Genomic DNA, 21,187 nt, shown 5'->3' on the forward strand with positions numbered 1-21,187 from the left:
CTACATTTCTGTTGAGTTTCCACATATAAACTCCAATAGACACTGACTAATATGGATACTGAACGACTGTGTAAGTCAAGCTAACTACAGTATTATCCAGGAAATAATATCAGTTACACAGCACATGATCGCAAATTTCTTAAATTCTGATTGGTCAAGATAGTAATTCATAATTTATCAAAACAATATAATATCCTCATTTATCAGTTATATTTAGCGATACAATGCTACCAATTTTCAATAAACTACAAAACACACATTTGCTATCCCATACTTTTTAGAGGGATATCTAGTATTATGATATTGAAATGTTTTTTCCTTTGTATTTTTACTCAGCAATGTAATAGTGAGATGAATTATATTTTGTTTCTGAAACTAGATTGTAAGTTCTTTAAGGGTAGGTTTATGCTTTATATTTCTATATTTCCTTTAAGAAGACTTATAATTGCACATATCAAGCCAACGTGTTGATTTAAAAAAGAAATTAAAAAGAAGAAAAAATATCAAATTACTTGAAGGGTCAAACAAACTCATCTTTCACTAGGAAATCAATGATTTCAAGAGTGTTGAGACAAACAAATCTTCTGAACTAGTGAAAATTTAATGATAATAACAACAACAGTAACACAGTTCTTTAGTGCTTTAAAGGTTTGTTAAAGCTTCACATAAGTTATCTATTTGGGCCTCACAACAATCCTGTAAGTGAGGTAATATAGGCAGGATAGATCCTCATTTTAAAGAAAAGGCTCTGATCAATTAAGCAACTTGATGGTTATCATATACTTAGTTAAAGGGAGGCCAAGTGTTGATCTGGATTCTAAATCTAGTGTTCTTTCCATTATCGGCTTCCTTCAAAGAACTAAGTATCTTTGCAAATTATGTTCCAAGATAAATAAAGATCACATAACTCTAAATATAGTTAAATATAAACTTTCAAAAAGAAATTATTCCCATCTTGCAAGGTAGATTAAATTTGTCATTCATAAAAACCGTACCATTCAAGCTACACATTTCCCTCATTTTCTCCTTGTATCAAGTATACCTTTGTACAACTGTCCAGTTTAACTTTACTATGAAAAAAAGCATTTAACTAGTATACTCAGTAGTTCTCCTAAAAAATGAAAATTTTATGGATATTTCAAAAACAAACTATATGACTGCTGCATAATTATTATGTATATTTTATGACTGCTGCTTTTCTATTATGTTCTAGCAAATCTAGCTAAACTGTTTTGCTTATTAAAATAAAAATCAACTAAGTCATACCCCCCAAGAGCCTCTGTGTATGCTATTCAAATGAACTATTTTCAATACATGTTGATGATTAATGTCTGAGGATAGAAAGGTAACCTGAATTTTGACTTTTTCATTAATAAAGAATTGGCATTCTATTTAATAATCTAAGTTTCTTATTTCTTAAAGTCTTTTTATACCAGTATTATTACTAATAAAAACAAAGTATTTTATATAGCAGATTTGCTACTTTTAATAGGATGTGCCAATATAAAAACAAGTTTAAATTGATCTGAAAATTAAGGGGGGAAAATCCTGAAACATTTAATGGAGGCATGTAGATTATGTTTCAGGTATACTCTTTAAATTATTTTGGATTTTAATCTACAAAAAGTAGCTATAAAAGTACAAAGGCTGAATTATTCAACAGTAAATCAATAAAAAAAATTAAGATACTTACTTAGGAGTTGAAGGACCCCTTGGCCATGTTCCATCTTCATTTTTCTGCTCTATTACTAGCATCTGCAAATATGACATAGTAAAATGGTCTCCTTTAATTTTGAAGTTAAAAAAAAAAAAAAAAGCAAAACACAATCCAAAAAAAGTGTGCAGGTGTAATAGTGATAGAAAAAAAAAATAGACATGGTTAGCTAGCCTAACAACTAGTCTTAACTTTGATTTATTAGCTGAGTAAACACAACACCTAATAAAATCCATTTTAACATTTTCTCAGGAATTAATGTCAACTCTGAAAATAATATGCAGAGAATGAGTTCTATTTGTGTGATCATCTTATCGTTAATAAAGTCATTTGGTCAGTGGACTATGATTCTTGTGTCAATGTATTCAGAAATGGATATGGGGCTACTGTAAGCAGAAGGAAAAACTAAGCCATGACTCATATCTTTTTTTTTTAAACAACCAGTTACAACAATGGAAGTTAAGTCATACCTATTATGTACTTATGAATATTATAAAAAGAAATCAAATAAGTAGACCAAAAGAGCATTGATTAATAAGAGCAAAGTTAATCTTAGAGGAAAGTCTCTGGGAATGTTGAAAAGTTGTCCTTGTCCTGCATCAGGTCAGCACTTTTATCACGGACTTGAATAAAAGCATAAATGGACTGCTTATCAAAGCTGTCAAGAATACAAAGCTGGAAAGGATAGGCAGAATACCACACCACAGATTCAAAATCTGAAAAAAGAAGGCTAGAATTAATAAAATGCCTTTGAGGTGTTTTCTAACTGCTAAGATTTTATTATTTTTCTGACTTGAGAAATAACAAAGGGCTTAACAAATTAAATTTTCTGAAGTAGCTAACAAATATCTCGTTGAAAGAGAATAGGATTTCTAAATCAGGAGATGCAGGTTTGAATCTCATTTTTGACAATAAACCGTATGACTTGGCAATTAATTTAATCATTATGAGCTTTGGTTTCCTCATCTATAAAATAAATACAATACCTGTATGATCTATGTCACAGGGTTTTTGTTAGTAAAAAAAAATTGTGAAACTTAAAGTATTTCCCTTCTCTGGGTTATTTATGATCATTACACATAATTATAATAACTTCTATAAAAGATACTAACCAGGTATTGCTGGAACAATTACCACAATTAGCCTGAAAATGTTTGGGATACTCACTTACGTCTAGAACTCAAATGAGGGACAAAACTCCCTCATTTTAAAAGTTGAAGAAGCAGAGAGGCTCTGGGCAATGTGACCTGACCAAAGGTCAAGAAGCTAGTGAGTGCAGAACCAAGACTAGATGCCAATAAATATTTATTTAACTGTAATTACTTGGAATTCATATATTAACAGTTCAATTAGTCTTTAATAAGAATTATTTTATAGAAACATTAATAATATAGACTGTAATTGTAATGCAAGTTCTGGGTGTTGAAATTTGTTTATGTATTTCCATGTTGATATGTTCAAACCTTAAATATGTTAAAGCCACGCCTGTGGAGTTGTGGCTCAAGACATTGAGTAATTATTCAATTTAGTTCTCTCTTTCTATGAACCCAAACATCGTCTCTTTCCTCTGACCAAAATGGACAATATCACCTCTCTCAGTCAAAGGGGTGTCTAAATATAGCTACCTCTCTCTAAGATTCCCTTTCTAAAAAGAAGTAATTGGGGGCAGCTGGGTAGCTTAGTGGATTGAGAACCAGGCCTAGAGACGGGAGGTCCTAGGTTCAAATCTGGTCTCAGCCACTTCCTAGTTGTATGACCCTGGGCAAGTCATTTGACCCCCATTGCCTAGCCCATACCACTCTTCTGCCTTGGAGCCAATACACAGTATTGACTCCAAGACGGAAGGTAAGGGTTTTAAATTAAAAAAAAAAAAAGAAGAAGTAATTTAGTGAGATTTCTGTTCTCGTTTTGGAGTGTTAGTCATTGATAAAGAATTTAAATAAGAGTTGATGTTAAGATGTTGGAAGTGACACATTACAGAGAAGCTGTGAGGCAAAAATCCAGCTACTAGAATTTGTAATAAAATGTGAGCATATTCTATAAATGTATGTTCACCTATTTTTTCACTTATAAAAGTATTTTTAGTCTATTTGCTTAAAAATGTTTAATGAAAGCCTACTAAGTATAGAATATGTCAATCTCAGTTGCAAATAAAGTGTTAATAATCTTCATTTTAACAAGCATGTGCTCCAACAGAACATAAGACACAGAACCGTAAGAGTTAAAAGGAATGTCAGAGGTCGTTTATCCAATCTATAACAAACACATGAATACTTTCTAAGATATCCCTGATAGTTTCTATCTAATAATCTTTGTTTGAAATGATAGGAAACTCACTCTTTTCCCCGAGTCAAGTCATTTGATTTTCCAAGTAGCTGTTACAAGTTTTTCCTTATTAAGAACTGATATGTATTATGTAGTGCTGTACTGTGTGCCAAGGTACTGTGCTTGGATCACAGGGGTACAGAGGTTATTCAACTTCTACCCTCTGGGGCCAAGCAGTGTGAGCTCTATGACATGACAATTCTTCAAATATCTGAAGAAAGCTATAAGAATTCCTCTTTCCCAAGTCTTTCTTTCTCTAGGTTAAATATTTGCAGGACATTTCACCAATCCATGTATGACATAGTTTCAAAATCCCTCAACACCGCTCCTTTGGATCCATTCCAATTTATCAATCTGTTTTCAAAAAATGTTAACGCCTCAAAATGAACATATTTCCAGAGGCAATCAGATGAAGATGGGGAACAGGGTGAACCTATCACAAGCATGCTGAACAATATACTTCTATAAGATATAAAAGCATATTAGATTTTCCCTGCTTCCATGATTCATTTTCCCCCCCTTATGTTGATTAAAGCCTCTAAAACCTTGATCTTTTCTTATTTAGTCAAAATTCCTTCATAATTGTAGAGGTAATTCTGGGGAATTTCAATATAAAATTTGATATTTACATTATTATACTTAAGGTTATTAGAGCTTCTCCTTGTAGAAGAGTACACTTTCAGATCTAGATTCTGTTTTAAATGTAGTGATTATCTTCCCAAATGTACCCATCAATATGTAGCTATATCTGAGGATATGCTTTCATCCAAGCCACTAATAAAAATGTTGACTAGAACAAGGGGCAAGGACAGAGTTCTTCATTAGACTTCTCTCTCCAGGATGATAGTGATCCTTTAATCAATATTTTTAGGTCTACTGAGCCCATTATGGATATTCAGATACACGACCTATATATCAATACACATACATACTTAAAATACAAAGTGTTAATGAACAATACCTGTCCTTGATATAAACCAGCATCCTGGATGGTACTGTCTGGCTTATTTAGTGGTTCAAATGTATTACTCATGTATTTATTCCATAATCTGGTCTCTTTTTCATCTGGAATATTGAAGATTTTTCTTATTTCTTTTTCAATTGTATCTGAATTTAAAGAAAGAAATATAAATGAAAAAACTTATAAAAACACTTACCCACATCAAATAAAATTAACCATAATAAAGTTAATGGTCCAAAACTTCAAAAAAGGAGGGTAGCATGGTGGATAGGAAGCTGACTCTAGAGTCAGACGGAAATGGGCTCAAGTTCCACCTCTGACACAGACACACAGACACAGACACGCACACATGTCAGGTTAAACCTCTCAGTATCTAAGGCAACTCTGAAGACAAGTTATTGATTTGCATTGGTAGAAGGAATTTCTTTTTAATTAAAGTTCCCTACACCAATGAAATCACCGATCTGTAAAGACAAAAAACCAACTCCTAAATTTCATATACTTTTAAAAGAGCAAGAATCTGCCAAATATCTATAAACATATGAGTACTATGAGAAAGGTTTTCAAAATCAAGGCAGCACAAGAAAAAAAATGATGCATAATTCTGAAAGTAATTATTTCAGAACCAAAGAATCCATAAGCAAAAATTCCAATATGAATTGCTAAAATGTAGATTATGTTGTACATACAAGTGATTTTCATTTCAAATACATCTTAAAAATTAATTACCATTCCATTATAATTGATAATAAAGAGATAAAATAAAACAGTTAAATCATAGAAACTAAAGGTTTAAATAACTTTTAGGTAAGCTGATTTATTATTTGATAATTTGGATGTGATATTTACCTGAAGAACTTCAACTATAACAAATTGAATAAAGTGCATTAAAGGAAGTAATTTTCAAATAGTAGTGAAACACGTCAATCTTAAAATTAAAATCAGCCGTGTCCCCAATATAGTACTTGGAAGTATATACGTTTTAGTGTCACATTCAATTCCTATGTAACATGACTATAAAACATGTCAAACACAAAATTACAACTGAGCACAAAATATTCTGACTATGCTATTTATTAAAATTTAAAAAGTTATAAGACTCAAATAGACTAGAATGAACTTAATTTCAAAGTAAACACATTTAAAGAAATAAATGTATTTAAATTTAATTGATAAAGATATGCCAGGAAAATGAAACTTAGTTCTAGAATTATATTCCAACCAGACAGTGAGAAATTTTTAAATTTTGCTTCTTTAAATATAAATCAGTGAGGTTATAAAGCATATCTAAACAAAATGGTGCCTTTAATGTCAATGCCAAAAATGAAATTGAGTGAGGCATTCAGAATAAAAGCTCATCACATACCATGAAAAAAAAAATCCAAATCAAACAGCATGTCTAATCATTCTTTTATCATATATTTTGCAAGCAAATGGGAAAATGCTAAAACATTACATTTCGATTAAAAATATTAAAAATGAACAAGTTTTCAAATGCTCTGAAATTCTTACAGGCATTGGCATATTATATTCCTTGTTGACATTAATATGGTCTTCCAGGAAGGGAAATCCTTTAAAAGTGATTATAATAGTTCTTAAAGAAGAAATGAAAAAATGCATCTGAACAGAAAAAAGAATATTGCTCTGGTTCAAGTCTGTCTCTTTCAGAGTAACAGTCTGTTCTCAATTTTGCCACGAAGAGGCCTGAATAATTGAACAGGGAAAAACAGGGCCCTTTGGAGCTCCGTATTTGTTAAACACCTTTGGCAAAGACATCAAAAAAAAAAGATCAATCTCAAGCCTCTTTGAGGCATGAATGTGATATTCTAGGTTCATTGTGCCTGGAAGAGACTGCCTGAAAAGGGTAAACAATGATCAGGATAACTAAGCAGAGAGATCAATGTTAAGGCTCTTCTTTAGTCAGAGCAAACTACAAAACAAAGTAAACTGTGCTTTGGCTCTCAGGTCTTAGTGGTCTCCCCCTTTCATTTTGATAGCAATGGAAGCAAAGTAGCAAAAAGTAATCAGAACCACATAGTTTTAAAATGATTTATAAACATTAATATCATTATCAGTACTTTTATGAAGGTTTTGTTTAGAGTCTAGGTTGTTATATACTACAGGAATTAAAACCACATTAATGTTGACAAAATGCAAAGAATGGTTTCGAACCCAAAGGCAATAACGAATGTCATTTTCCACGTGTTTCTGCATGTGTATGTGTGTATGAGGTCATCATACCTTGCAGTACTTGTAAGGAGAGAATAGAGAGACTACCATGAAAACAATTAATTTGTACACCAATATCTATTGCAGAGTATGAAATAATAAATAATCAAGTCAAAATATATTTGATCACTTAGTGAATAGCAAAAAATTTGAGGAAATACGATTTAAAATTAAGAGATCAAAGGCTTGTATAGACAGACTACAAAACCCCAAATCTTCTCTGTTCTAAAACCAGAAATTTGTAATAGAAAAAAGTTTTCTTTGGATAGTTCCATAAAGGAAAGAAGCAGTAAAACCTGAAGTTCATTTGTCTCAGTAGTATGGGTGATGGGAATAGAATCAATGGGTAAGGGTGATGAGAAGAGGAATCCCATCCCTAAAGACCCTTTATTTACCTCATCATTCTAGAGTTCCCAGACACAGGTTGTGTGATAGAAAGCTTAGGCAAGCCAGATTATAGTAAATAAATTGACCTGTATTGCAGCTAAGTTGTTTTTCACAATTAAATGGCACCCATGTATAACTGACTTTCTTTACAGGGTCTAAATGAAAAAGAGACGTATTAAAGTGACCCAATGTAAAATATAATGAGTTTCAAGCAGTTAACTTATAAATGAATTTTTCATAAACTGGCACATTCTCATCAGTCAACAAGCATTTATTAAGATATTCCTAAGTGCAAGCACTGTGCTAAGAGCAAAGGATACAAAGACAAATGCTAAAACATTCTCGAGATGTTTGTATTCGAATGGGAGAGGCAACATAAACATGTGAATATGTAGAAGAGATAGAATATGATCATAGGGTAGCTCAGAAACACAGGCTGTTTCTCCTAGAAGTGGGAGGCAGTGGTGGGGGATGAGAATGGGATGAAGATGACACCTGAGCAGAGTTTTGAAGGAAACTGAGGATTCTACAACTGAGGGCTAAGAGAGTGACAGAGATGGGAGATCCACACATAGGGTGTTCAAAATTGTACAGGCCAGTATGAAGAGAGTACAGGGGGACCAGAAGGGGAGTAAAGTAAATGAAGACTGAAAAGTGAGGAAAGTCTAAATGTCAAGCAAAAGGATTATTCATGTTTTGAGATGAGACAGAGCAGGGAGGTGACACAATTAGAGTGAAACTCTAGAAAACACTTGGGTAGCTAGAAAGGTCATATATTTTGGTTTTTATTCAATAATTATTATTTTTTAGATCAAAGAGAAACAAAATGAACATATATCTAAAAAATAAGAAGTTGTAGACTAGGTGAGTCACAGTGGCACGATGGGGTCAGGAAGACCTTTTATATATCATATAGAAACTCTCTACTCAATTCTGGCCATATCCTTCAGCCTCACAGTGTTCTACAAAGTTCTCTATGATTCAAAGATTCAGAGAAGGTGTCAGTGATGACCTACAGTGGTAGAAGTTTCTTTAACTGAGAGCTCCCTTTGTTGGACTATATGATCTCTAAAGGCCATATGCTATGACTTTATGTCACACACATGCACACACACCTCCCCACACACATATTTTTCAAACCTCTCATCACTATATTATCCTTTGATTTCATGAAAATTCATATCCTACAGAAAATGTGACTAATATAGTAATCTCATTTAACTTCAGCATTCATATGCTCAATATTTGTAAAAAGTTCAATTTATATAGACCTGATAAATGTAAATATCTTTGCGACCAAATAAGAGTTAAGCTATATTTTAGAAAGCTAAAATATAAAATAAAAACCAACACTTTTAGCCTTTGCGCCCCTCCCCCATCTTTAACGTTCTTATTCAGATTCTCTTATAAAAAAGTTGAACAATTTGAACTTTTAAATAGACTGTAAAATTTGGTTAAAATATTTAAGAATTGCTTTCTGGACTGTTACACAAAGCAGATTGTCTTAAGTAATTTAAAAAGATTTATACTGATTTTAATAATATAACTAACATCGTTTTATGGATTATATTGAAAATTAGTCTTATATTTGTTTCATACCTGTTAGTACACTGAATATTCATAGGGAAGTTCAATAAGAACTCATTATAAATAAATGAATGCAATCATGTATTACCATTTACCTTCCCTCCCCTCCCTGACAATCAATACATTATGGAGCCCTTTTATTCTCTAGTTAAAAACCAGGAATGAGCAGAAATTTTATAAACTACAATTATCACTCACTAGGATAAGCTTTGGTTAACTGAGGAACAAATTTTTCTTTCTGCACGTGAAAGAGTTGCTGGTCTCTTATGACTGCTAGTCTCTTTTTCATATGAGGACATATCAAGTAGAACAGTGAGGAAGGCCTGATATACTTGGTATTCTTTCCATCTTTCTAATGCTTTTAAACAAGACAGATGCCACTGTCATTAATTCCAAAATCCAAGTTTACAAAAGCTTTATTTATAAACAAAGCACTTACTTTTATAGATCAGGACATGTAGATTAGTGGGAAAATGTGTCATTCCTCTAACATGTATAACACATGAGATACTTCAAGGAAAGGGACCAGACATGACATTTTATTAGTCTGGAAAACATCCAGGGGAGATAACTCCTTTCAATGCTGGGCACCTTTTCTACAATTTAAAACTCTCAGGGAGTTGCCAAGAGTGGTGAGAACTTAAAGTACCAGGTCAAAGGGTCCCACAGGAGGGAATGAAGGAAAGCATTTCAGGCACTGTTCTAGAGAGCTTTATAAGGATCATTAAACTTGATGATCACAGCAACCTGGTGCTCTCACGACTACCATTTTACAGTTGAGGAAAAACTGAGGCCAATAGAGCTTATGACTTGCCCATAGACATACAATACAGTTTAAAAGGGTCTGAGGTTAGATTTAAACACAAGATGAGATCCAGGGCTCAGTGCCACAGTTGCCTCTAGTCAGCATGTGTAAGTGGTAGGACTTGAACCTAGGTCTTCCTGGCTTTGAAAGGGGTTGTCTATCCATTGCACCATACTGCTTCTTATAAAATACTTATAGAGATACTTTAAATCCAATGCTAAAAACCACTGTAATATAACATTACTCAGTTTTATGATGGAGAACATTTTGGGGAGTATTTTTAGAATTTAAGTAGCAGGGTTGCAATAAAATGAAGAGAAATAGAATATAATCAAGATGAATTACTAAAAATAAATGCAATTATCAATTCTTTAAGCTCCATTAAAATTTCTTCATAATGCCACATTTGTACTTTTATGGTCTCATTTACCTTTTTCTATTCTAAAGAGAGAATGAGTTTAGGTTATTTTCCATGTTAAAGAAGGAAACAAAAAATCCACTAAGTCCTAACAATAGTTTTACATAAATATCCATTTTGATGTTACCAATTTTGATTTTCATTACTTATATTAAATTAAAATATAAATCTCTCTTTAAAAACATTCCCAATTAAAATACCCACAAAATGCAAATGGTGACATTTTAAGATTACTTTAAAAATTTCATAGCAAATAATTCAATTTCTGGTTAAAATTATAACAATATAACAAGATTTAAGTTTCAAGCCAAATCCTTTAGAATTCATCCCCCAAACTACATCAAGTCCTGACAGAACTAGTAAGGTTATGATAAATTTACTGAGACTGGTGATTTATTTTGCCATAAAAATTATAGATTGTTCATACCTATTGTGTCAGCTTTGCTAAATCTTCGTGTTACAACATTGTTCATATTTCCATTTTCACACAGCTTTAATTCTGTTAGATATACTTCTACTTTGCAGTGCTTTACAAACATACCCTGTTCAACCACCTGAAAAATAACAATTCAATGTCAGCTTATAGATAGCTACATATAATCAAGTCTCTTCAAAAAATGATATATAAATATGAAGGTTTAAAAAAACAAACTTGGAAATCTTCAACAGAAAACAATATCTTAGCGTTATCAACATTTTAAAGATAACAAAATCAAATGTTTAGGACTTGAATAAAATTTAATAGAATATGAAGTTATAGTATTAAGTAAATTAAAGTTTCAAAAGTTATACACTTTGGGAATAGGAATACACTTTTACATATTCAGAAATAGACAAATTGAAGCATGATAAAAATTAAGTTGCTAAAATGCCTTTCCATAATTTATAACTGTTGACTAAACTCATTAAATTATTTTAAGATTTTTATCCTTGAGATCAAGCAAAATCTAAATTAACTTTAAAATATGATATTTACAAGTAAATTTGGCCGAGTTGTTACAACAATGTAATAATATATAATGGATAACTTTTACAAATGAAAATTATAAATCAGGGATAACTGTTAACAAAATATGCTCTTACAAACTGATGTTAGTTTTTAATTGTAAGATGACTTTTAGGATGACCTTAACTATATGTTTAGTAATATAAAACTCCAAATGATAACGAGGTTAAACAAATCTGCAAGAAATCAAACTTAGTAATAGAAACACACACACACACACACACACACAGGATCACCTTTTAAAAATATATATATATATATAATTCCTTTTGATCTTCCAGAGGGTAACTGTGGGCCTTAGTCATGAACACTGTTTCTGAAAATAGTCAGCTGCCTGACATATGATATATTTGACAAATATGGTATAAAGGGAGGCTCTGAATAACTGCTATGAGAACCAGTCTCTCTTCTCTAGCCTTGCTGTCTTCTCTATAGAGCAATAATTCTGTGTGTATAAAATGGTTTTCAACATGGAGGACATGTCTCTAGATTAAAAAATCAAAATGTAGCTTAAATTAATTTTCTACCTAAATCCATGACAAATTTTTATGATACATAAAATGTGGAAATGGATGCTTTTCAAATTATTTCAAATTGCTGATAAACATTAGGAAAAGCATAATTACTTATTCAAACATATAATTGTAATGCTTAAAATTTACTGAACAAAAATTATTGGCTATCCCAAATCCACCATATAAACATAAAATATAAAATGTGAGTACTAATGCATTAGGACTTGTTGAAAGCTTAGTATCAAATCAATTTTAGGCTTTTTTTTTTTAATTTATTTTTTGAACCCTTACCTTCCATCTTGGAGTCCATATTGTGTATTGGTTCCAAGGCAGAAGAGCGGTAAGGGCTAGGCAATGGCGGTAAAGTGACTTGCCCAGGGTCACACAGCTGGGAAGTGTCTGAGGTCAGATTTGATCCTAGGACCTCCCATCTCTAGGCCTGACTCTCAATACACTGAGCCATCCAGCTGCCCCCCATTTTAGGCTTTTAAGTTGATACCTAGGATAATGCCATAGAATCTGGAAATTATAGAAACTATAGTAAAATTAAAAATATTATTTAGGAATTGGATACTCTGTCATAATCAAGTATTTCTAATCAGAATAAATATGAATGAGATTCCTAAGATAATGCTAGCTCCACATAACCAATGTGCCACTAGAGAAGGTTAGATAAACATCAAAATTTCTCTCCAGAAAAAAATATGGGAAAAAATGGCAACAATCAGAAATAGAGAAAAAAGAGAATGTAAACTTTCTTAACTCAAAAGAAAAGCAAGTATTGTGTTCCACCATATATTAAGGCTAGAAGAGACAAATGTTATTCTGTTATTACTCCCCAGGTTTGCTGCATGTCTGTTGACTGATATTAGAAAATTTATTTCTCAAAGGAACATTAGTGCACATGGCTGCCAGAGGCAGTAGAGGAACAAAACAAGAAGCACTATCTCGACTTTGCACTGGGTATTGGAATCAAAGATTCCCTTGCTGTTTCTTTGCAACACCTATTTCAGCAGGTTGTTGTGAAGATGTAAAACCATAAAACACTTTATGAAAGTCAAGTTTTTAATGCTTAATTTCCTTATTTATTTCCTTATGATAAACCTATTTAAAGAACCCCGTTAGATGAAAAACTGACAAAGGAAAAAGTCCAACTAGAAAATATTTTTAAAGAACTTTTATTTGAATGTAGGTTTTCTTTTCATTTTTTAAATGAATACATAACTATAATATAATAGAAAACATAAGAATATGTAATTGTATACTAATATATATTAAAGCTCTTCAGTTTAATTAAAAAAAACATTGAATGAAAACAAAAGTAAGAAAAAGCAACTACACAAAAATCACACAAGGTTTAAGTATCTGAAAAAAAACAACTGAAATGTATATGTACACTTTGGAAGTAGGATTTTCCAGTCTGCAGAGGTGAAAGGGATGGGCATAATAGAATTAAAGTTTATAACATCAAAAAGGGTAGGGAATATAGGGAAATCTTTACCAAATCCTGGATTATAAAGAGGGTATCTCTAAAGGTAGCTAGGTGAATAAAGTGCCAGGTTTGGAGTCTCAGGAAGACTTATTCTGAGTTCAGATTTGGCCTCAGACACTTACTAGCTTTGCAACTTTGGTTAAGTCACAATTTGGTTAGCCTTAGTTTCCTTATCTGTAAAATGAGGAGAAGAGGAAAATGGCTAGTCACTCCAATATTAGTTAAGAAAACTCCAAATGGGGTAAAAGAGAGTTGGACATATCTAAAGTGAATAAACAACTACCACCACTAAAGATTTATAAAAAGAAATACTTTGGGCATATACAAGAAAATATTGGTGTGTACAATGAAGAACTCCTATCTTCCCTCTGAAGGTAGCAAAGACTGATGTTCAAGAAAGACTTAAATAGATGGACAACAGAACATTAAGGTAAGTTTTAGCAGTATATAATCCTAACTTTATGAAGCAATCAGGGATAACCTATGATGACCTTCTAGAAGATCAGAAATTTCTTTTATGTCACATTCAGAGACAAGAGTTGTTTTTTCACATCTGATGACCATTTATTTATTGGAGAATTGAAGAAAAAAAAAAACCCTTACCTTCCACCTTAAAATAAATTTTGGGTATTGGTTTAAAGGCAGCAGAGTAGTAATGGGTAGGCAATGGTGGTTAAGTGAGTTGCTCAGAGCCACATAGCTAGGAAATATTGTGAGGCCAGATCTGAACCCAGGACTTCCCATCACTTGATAGGATTGATCGATTGAGCCACCTAGTTGTCCCCTAGAATATTTTCCAATATTGTTTCTCTTAATCGTTTGTATATTTTGGGCAACCAAATCAAGAAAATGGATACAAAGACTGGTTTCCAAACACTTCCCTTCGTATCCTAGATGTGGTAATTTTGTGCAAAAACTTATGCACTTCTTGTCATTGAAACTAGCCATTTTAACTTTTGAAAATATAAATATTGACTATTATTCTTATTCTATCCAGTTTTTCCAGTGGTTTTTATCAATGAAGGTCTTCTTTCCTAAGTAATTTAGGCTTTGGGGTTTGGAATATTAGATTCCTGAATTCCATTATTTTCCCCATGTCTATTTCACTGATCCATTGCTCTATTTTTTAGCTAATATCAAATGGTTTTGGTAGCTGCTGTTTTCTAAACAATTTTGAGGTCTGGAAATACTATTCTTCCTCAATTTCTACCTTTTCCCATGATTTCTTTTGAAATTTTAAACATTTTTGTCCTAATAAATTTTTAAGCTCTATATTCTTTTGTGAAATATAAAGACAGCTAATTTTTATCATTAATCTTCTTTAAAACATAGCTACAATCATTATGCCAAATTTAAAATCCAATATCCAAGCTTGGAAATTTGGTTGGCATAGCCTTAAAATTATAAATTAACTTTGGTACTACTGTCATTTTTATTATGTTGGCACAGCTCAGCAATAATCACTGAATATTTCTCCAACCACTTATGCTGTTCTTTATTTCTTTAAGAATCATTTTGTATGTGCTTTTGTAGGACGACACCTAGATAGTATGTGCACTCTCTGGTTATGGAAGGAACTTTTAATCATGAAACCATGGAAAAATTAAATAAGTGTGTTTTAAAAAAGTAGAAGGAACTTTTGATTTTTGTAGGTTCATTCTGTAGCAACTTGGTGGATGATGTTGCCTCAATGAGTTTCTTTGATTCCGTTTTCTAACTACACTATCACATCAGTAAACATGGAGTGTTACCTCCTCCTTGCCTATTTTTATACCTTTAATATCTTTCTCTTGTCTTATTGCTCTTGTTAGCATTTCTAGAACTTTAGTGAATAGTAACAGGTGAATGGTAACCTATGGTCTGGATATTTATTAATATTAATAATAAAATAGCATACTATTTTATTATTAACATCCCCCCCAAATATAAATGTGACCAATAAAATTTAATGGCAATAAAAATGTGTGCTTCTAAAAAAGCAACATTAATATCCTGAGTGTTGAGTCTTACACGGGCAGCTGTCTACCTTGCTGATCCCTCCAATTGTCTGATAGTTCATAATGAAGGTTTAAAGGATGTTACTAATTAATTAGGAAAAGTAATAGTACAAACTGTCAATACTGATAAATTTTGTCAGTAGTGTCTCCCTCCTCTGGACAATACCTAGCATTTCATACTTTATCGGAATGTATTTAGCAGTTTGATTCAACTAATACTTATTAAGCACCTCTTGCTATGTATTGCTGTACTGGTTCTGTGCTGAAGTGGCGGAAGAGAGAGAGGACATTTAGATAAGACATAGGCCTTGCCTTCATGGAACCTGCATTCTAGGAAAAGAAAACAATTCTCTATCATATGATAACCTGGAAGGAAACTTAATTACCTAGCCCATATGCTCTTATTGCTCTTCTGTCTTAGAGCCAACAGAAGAAGGTAAGAGTTAAAAAACAATCCCTCATTTTACAATCGAGGAAACTATGGTCCACAAAGAAGTGTCAAAGGCAGTATCTGAACCTTGATGCTCCAGCTCCACTCCATGCTTTCCCACTATAGCATAAGGCACAAATGTACAAGTAGTATTATCTCTCTTTTGCAGCCAGAAAAATAGACATGCAGAGAGTCTGAGTAACTTTACTAAGACCACAGGACCTGACCCTTGGTCATCAGTTTTGTGTCTTTTTCAATTTCCAGTGCTGCTGACACAGTATTCAAAATTACTGAGCCACACACTAATGAATATAGTACTCTCTTTTCTATACTTAGCCAAAAGGCAACAGTTGTAGTAAACATGATAAGTAATAAAATTCTAACCCTTTTAGTTTGTTTTCAGATTTGAATTTGAAATTGGCTCATTAGTATAAAAAGAAATAAGGGATTATGAAGTGATTAAGCAATATTAAATCATTGCTATCTTTAAAATGCTGACTAAGTGATCAGGACCAAAGATGTTAGAAATTGAGGATAGATGATATCCTTAAAAAAAATAAAGCAGAAATTCTCTGGGGCAGAGAAGATATAGAGAGAAATCCTTTGCTAACTCCTAGCTAGTTATCCCTTTGGTTCACAGCACTGTGATGAGTCTCACAAGTAATGGGGCTCTGAATATATAAATATCCTAATTAACAACTGTATTAAATATACTTCTTGTTGGCCAAATTAGATCACAATGACTAGATATGAAATGGAAAGAAAATACATATAAAATAAATCTCTATAGCCCTGACTGAACTTTGTTCATAAAGAATTATGGCATTAGTGCTTATACTCAATAAGTTCAAGAAAGGTATTAAGAGAAAAACAGCACTAAAATTTTAATGTTTGTATAGAAAAGGTTCCTTTCTCCTCCAAATCATATGATCTTAATCTTCCTATATTTATGTTTTTTCCAGGCTTTTGTTTACTTAAGATTGTGTCATTCTATTACCTCATCATATTTTGTTCATATAACAGTTTTTTAAAAAATCATTAAAGTAACAAAACACTACAATAAGATTCAAAGTCTGAAGTAGTAGCTTGAACTCCATTATGATGCATAGTGACTAAGCAGCTATATCCAGGGCTTTCGTATTCCAAGCTATGCTGAGAACGGTCAAAATGTATGATTGGCAAGGAGCAACTGAGAAAGGCTTGTCTCTGCCAGACCTCCCAAGGGCTACAGTCTGCAAAGCTGATGCCATGAGAACCAAGGTTGTGCTTTGCTATACCATGTTGGCTAGATTCAAGGATGTTAATAGCTGGGAGAAAAAGGTTTCTTGCAGAGGCCAAAAAAAGACATGGTTTATATATATATATGCAATCAAGTCAAATTCTTCCACTGTAACAAAAAGTAGGACTGCCCCTCATCCCCTCAACATTCTTGTCCATCCTAGTCTAGTATCTTCTATGGTGTGATATGACTATGAAAGAAGTTAGTTTAGCTCACTTTTGACCCACATCCAGTAGAAATCAATAGGATAATTTGGGGAAGGAGCAAGGCTGGGTAACATTTGAAGGTCACACTTCAGTAAGAGTTAGCAAGACCCTTTCCTGTGGCATCCTTTGTTATTGAATTTCCTCATCAAAGAGTGGAAGATGCAAAATGAGACTAATTACTATTGTTAGATTAAACTTCCAGATATATATTTTCCATCATTAAACAGAATTTTTAAAAAATTCATAGTACCTGTTGCATCCTTTTCTGAAAAACCTTCAATGACTTTTCATTAACTACAAGTTAGAAATATAACCCTAAACTATACCTCCAGATTTATGAACTACTTCCTGGGCCCCAAAGCTGCTAGTGCCTTCTCCTCCAACGTGACATGTTATCCTACCTCAGTATGTTTTATATTTTACACTGTCTAGTAGAATATAAGCTCCTCAAGTAAATAGCTTTTTACTTCCTCTGCATGTGCCTGGCAAATAGTGGGTACTTAATAAATGTTTACTGGTAAATTAATGACTGACTGTTCTGTTTGTCCCTCAAGACACTGCTTTCCTGCCTTCAGGTCTCTGCTTAATACATTATCCTCACCTGAATGGCCTTCAGTATTATCTCAGTTTACCCAAATCCACCTTTATGGAATGAAGCCTCCTCTAACAATTTCTTGCATCTATTTCTTTATCATCTATAAAGAAAGAGTGCCCACAATACACAATAGGAATTCAATCAATAATTTGTGGAATTAACAGTCTGGACTTGTGGAGTCATTAGCATAGGGAAACTTAAGATGAAGAAGACTCCCTGTACCAATGTGTAATACCTTTGAGTGAATCAATGAATTGAATGAGTTTCTATGAATATAATTAATTTTTCCTTTAAGTCATGCTGAGGCTTCTAATTCTTACCCCTTCAAAATTCAAAAGCACCAAACGTTGCCAAAGTGTAAAGGAAAAAGAGAAGGGACAAAGGGAGTTACTTAAGTAGTAAGATAGTTAAAGGAGGGATGAGGTAGAAAAAAGAAAGGGAAGGAGCCCTAGAAAATATCACATCCCCTTACCCCTAAAATAGGCAGAATTTTATCAGAAACCATTCCTCATGATGGTCAATGGAACATTTTAAAGTCAAAAATAAATTCTGAATAACCAATCATTCTGCACCAACATTCTTTGCTATTAAATAAGTCTGTATTACTTGAACAGTTCAACCTTTTAGTTTTAATTTTAAAAGAGATTCTGTGAAATAGCTACCTCTAGCTGCGTACTACTGAAAAACAGCAATCGAATAATTTTGTGGAGTTTGATCTGGATGACCTTACTAGTGGTCTTTTAAAATAATTTCTTGAAAAAAAAAAAAAGAAAAAAATATGGTTGGGGGGGGGGGTGTCTTTCAGATATCCCTAGAAGACTATGAGAATAGTGGAATATCACACTCTGTGAAGTTATTTCTTAAGTGCTAACTAGCACAACCCTTGGAAGCAGGACCTACCACAGGGAACATAATGATTGAAACCCAACTAAAGTTTACCTACTTGGTCCTTTTGAATAAACACTCAAAGATTTATATTGCATATACTCCAATAAGTGAATGATTTTCCCAATTGTGGTGGTGAAAAGATGCTTCAATAATAACTTTCAAATGCCTACAAAAAACTGGCACAAAATCTGCAAAGGATCCCTTCCAAGACAATAATAATAATGAGAGGTCTACATTGACACACTGCTTTAAGGCATATATATTACTTTCAGAAGAAAGACTATAATGATCATTTCTAACAGATACCCTTGGAGTTTGAGGTAGTAGTTCTTAAATGTCACTTATCATAAGACCCTTATTCATTAGTGACATGACTTTGGCCAAGTTACTTAATATATCTCTCAATGTCAATTTCCTCTCATGTAAAATAAGGATAATAAAAAGCTGGTTTGAGGATTAATTGAGGATCCTCAAGTTTAAAATTAGTGAGCAATTTCATTTAGAGAGTCTCAAAAATCATAATCCTTTCAATTGTCTAATGGACACTTACGCTTGACATCCTATAGATGTTTCAAATTAAGGGTGTTGAGTGAGGAATTTCCTTTCCCTACATACCTTCCCTTCTTCTACTTTTCTGGTCACTCAAGTCCAAGTCTGGGTGTGATCCTCTATTCTTCACTATCATTCACCCCACACCAATCATCTGCCAAATCCTCTCATTTCTACACCCACAGCATCTTTTTTTGCACACAATCCCCTTTTATTCATTGGCTTTGCCATCATCTGGTACAGACTCTCAATAACCTTTAGCCAGTCAGTGCAAAGATCTCCTAAGTACCTTTATCAAGTCTCCCTACTTAAATTAATTTCCTAAAGGATAGGTCTCATCCATGTTAACATTCACTGTTTTCCCCCATTGTAAGGTCTAGTGGCTCCTTATTACTTCTAAAATCACATAGAAACTTCATTTTGCTTTTAAAAACCTTACAACCTTGCTCCTTCCTTCTTTCCTATTTTTTTTTTAACATGTTACTCTACTCCATGCACTGCATGGATTTGGCCATACTAGTCTACTTGTTTTATCTCACATGAGACCCTTCATCTCCTATTTCTAGGCTTTGCTGTTTCCCATCACTGGGATTTACTCCCTTCTCAAATCCGTCCCTTTTAATCCCTGAACCTCTCTAAGGCTGAGTGCAAGTACTACTCCATGAAGTCTTTTCTAAATTCCTCACTCTAGTCTTCCCTTTGTTCCCCAAATTCCTCACATTTATTTTTATATATCATGTACATACTTATATATGCACAGGTTATCTTTCCCAGTATGAGGGCAGTGATTCTTCTTTTTTGTTTTTGTATCCTGGCATGCAGAAAGGGTCAAATGACAGAATGGATCCAAAATTTTTATAAACTTTAAGGCATGATTTAAATGCCAATTACTGTCATGACCAGATTTATAGTCACCAGGGCTTTAATCTTGTGATGAAATTATTCTCTTAGTCTATACTGCAATCCTGCTGAGTTCAAGCAATGTCTATATAACCAATACCGAGGTACGCAAGTAAATGTTTAACAACTAGATTCTCCAGAAACAGGTGAGTTTATTCTATTTATTTGAGACAAACAACAAACCAATAAATCAAGCCCTGATTCAGTGACTGCTGATTTCTGAGGTATAAGTGCTCACTCTGAAAATGCAATAATTAGTTTCAGGAAGCTTGTTAAAGTTGGTTTTAGGGAACAGCTGGGTGGTTCAGTGGTTTCAGAGCGAACCTAGAGATGGGAAGTCCTCCATTCAAATATGGCTTAAAAACACTTCCTAGTTGTATGACCCTGGAAAGTCACTTAATTCCCATTGCCTAACCCTTATTGCTCTTCTGCCTTAGAACTAATACACAGTATAGATTCTAAGATAGAAGGTAAGGATTAAAAAAAAAATTTCATTCTAGCACACCCCTGTCTAAATTCCTATTGCTCAGCACATATGAGAGCTAACTGATTAACCCAGAGAAGGGTACATAAATACCACAGGGATCTGGAGACTCGGAGACAAATTTGGATGCCACTCCTTCTCAAAAGAATTTGCAAGGTTGGCCCAGACAGCCTGGACTGCTCTGTAGTACGTTGGAACACACTTTAGGAAGTGTCCATAAGAAGAAAGGAACAAACTTCAAGTAGGAATAATGCTACTGCCCTAAAAGATATAGAAAGAAAAGTGAAGGGTGCTGGAAAGAGATACATTACGACAGAATGAGATTAAACTGATTCTTCTGAAGAAGTCTTTTTAATTTGACAAAAACAGGAGTGGAGGATATGGAGGTTATTTTACTTTTTTAGTTTTAATAAGGTGCTA

General features: G+C 33.1%; 1 protein-coding gene across 11 annotated transcripts in view; it reads right to left on the minus strand.

The window, feature by feature from the left end:
- Positions 1-21,187, minus strand: part of USP15 (ubiquitin specific peptidase 15) — a 166,889-nt gene that overhangs the window by 80,918 nt on the left and 64,784 nt on the right. For 9 of the 11 annotated variants that reach the window (XM_001363289.4, XM_001363206.4, XM_056797682.1 and 6 more), the window contains exons 4-6: positions 10,854-10,980; positions 5,001-5,146; positions 1,694-1,755 (exon numbers count right to left, since the gene is read on the minus strand). In XM_001363289.4, coding sequence (XP_001363326.1) covers positions 1,694-1,755; positions 5,001-5,146; positions 10,854-10,980 — 335 coding nt within the window. Of the gene's footprint in view, positions 1-1,693; positions 1,756-5,000; positions 5,147-10,853; positions 10,981-11,668; positions 11,748-21,187 lie in introns of those variants that run through there. The other 2 variants (XM_007502824.3, XM_056797687.1) reach the window with 2 other exon arrangements.

This window comes from Monodelphis domestica, chromosome 5 (genome assembly GCF_027887165.1).
Source record: "Monodelphis domestica isolate mMonDom1 chromosome 5, mMonDom1.pri, whole genome shotgun sequence".
Lineage (NCBI taxonomy): Eukaryota > Metazoa > Chordata > Mammalia > Didelphimorphia > Didelphidae > Monodelphis > Monodelphis domestica.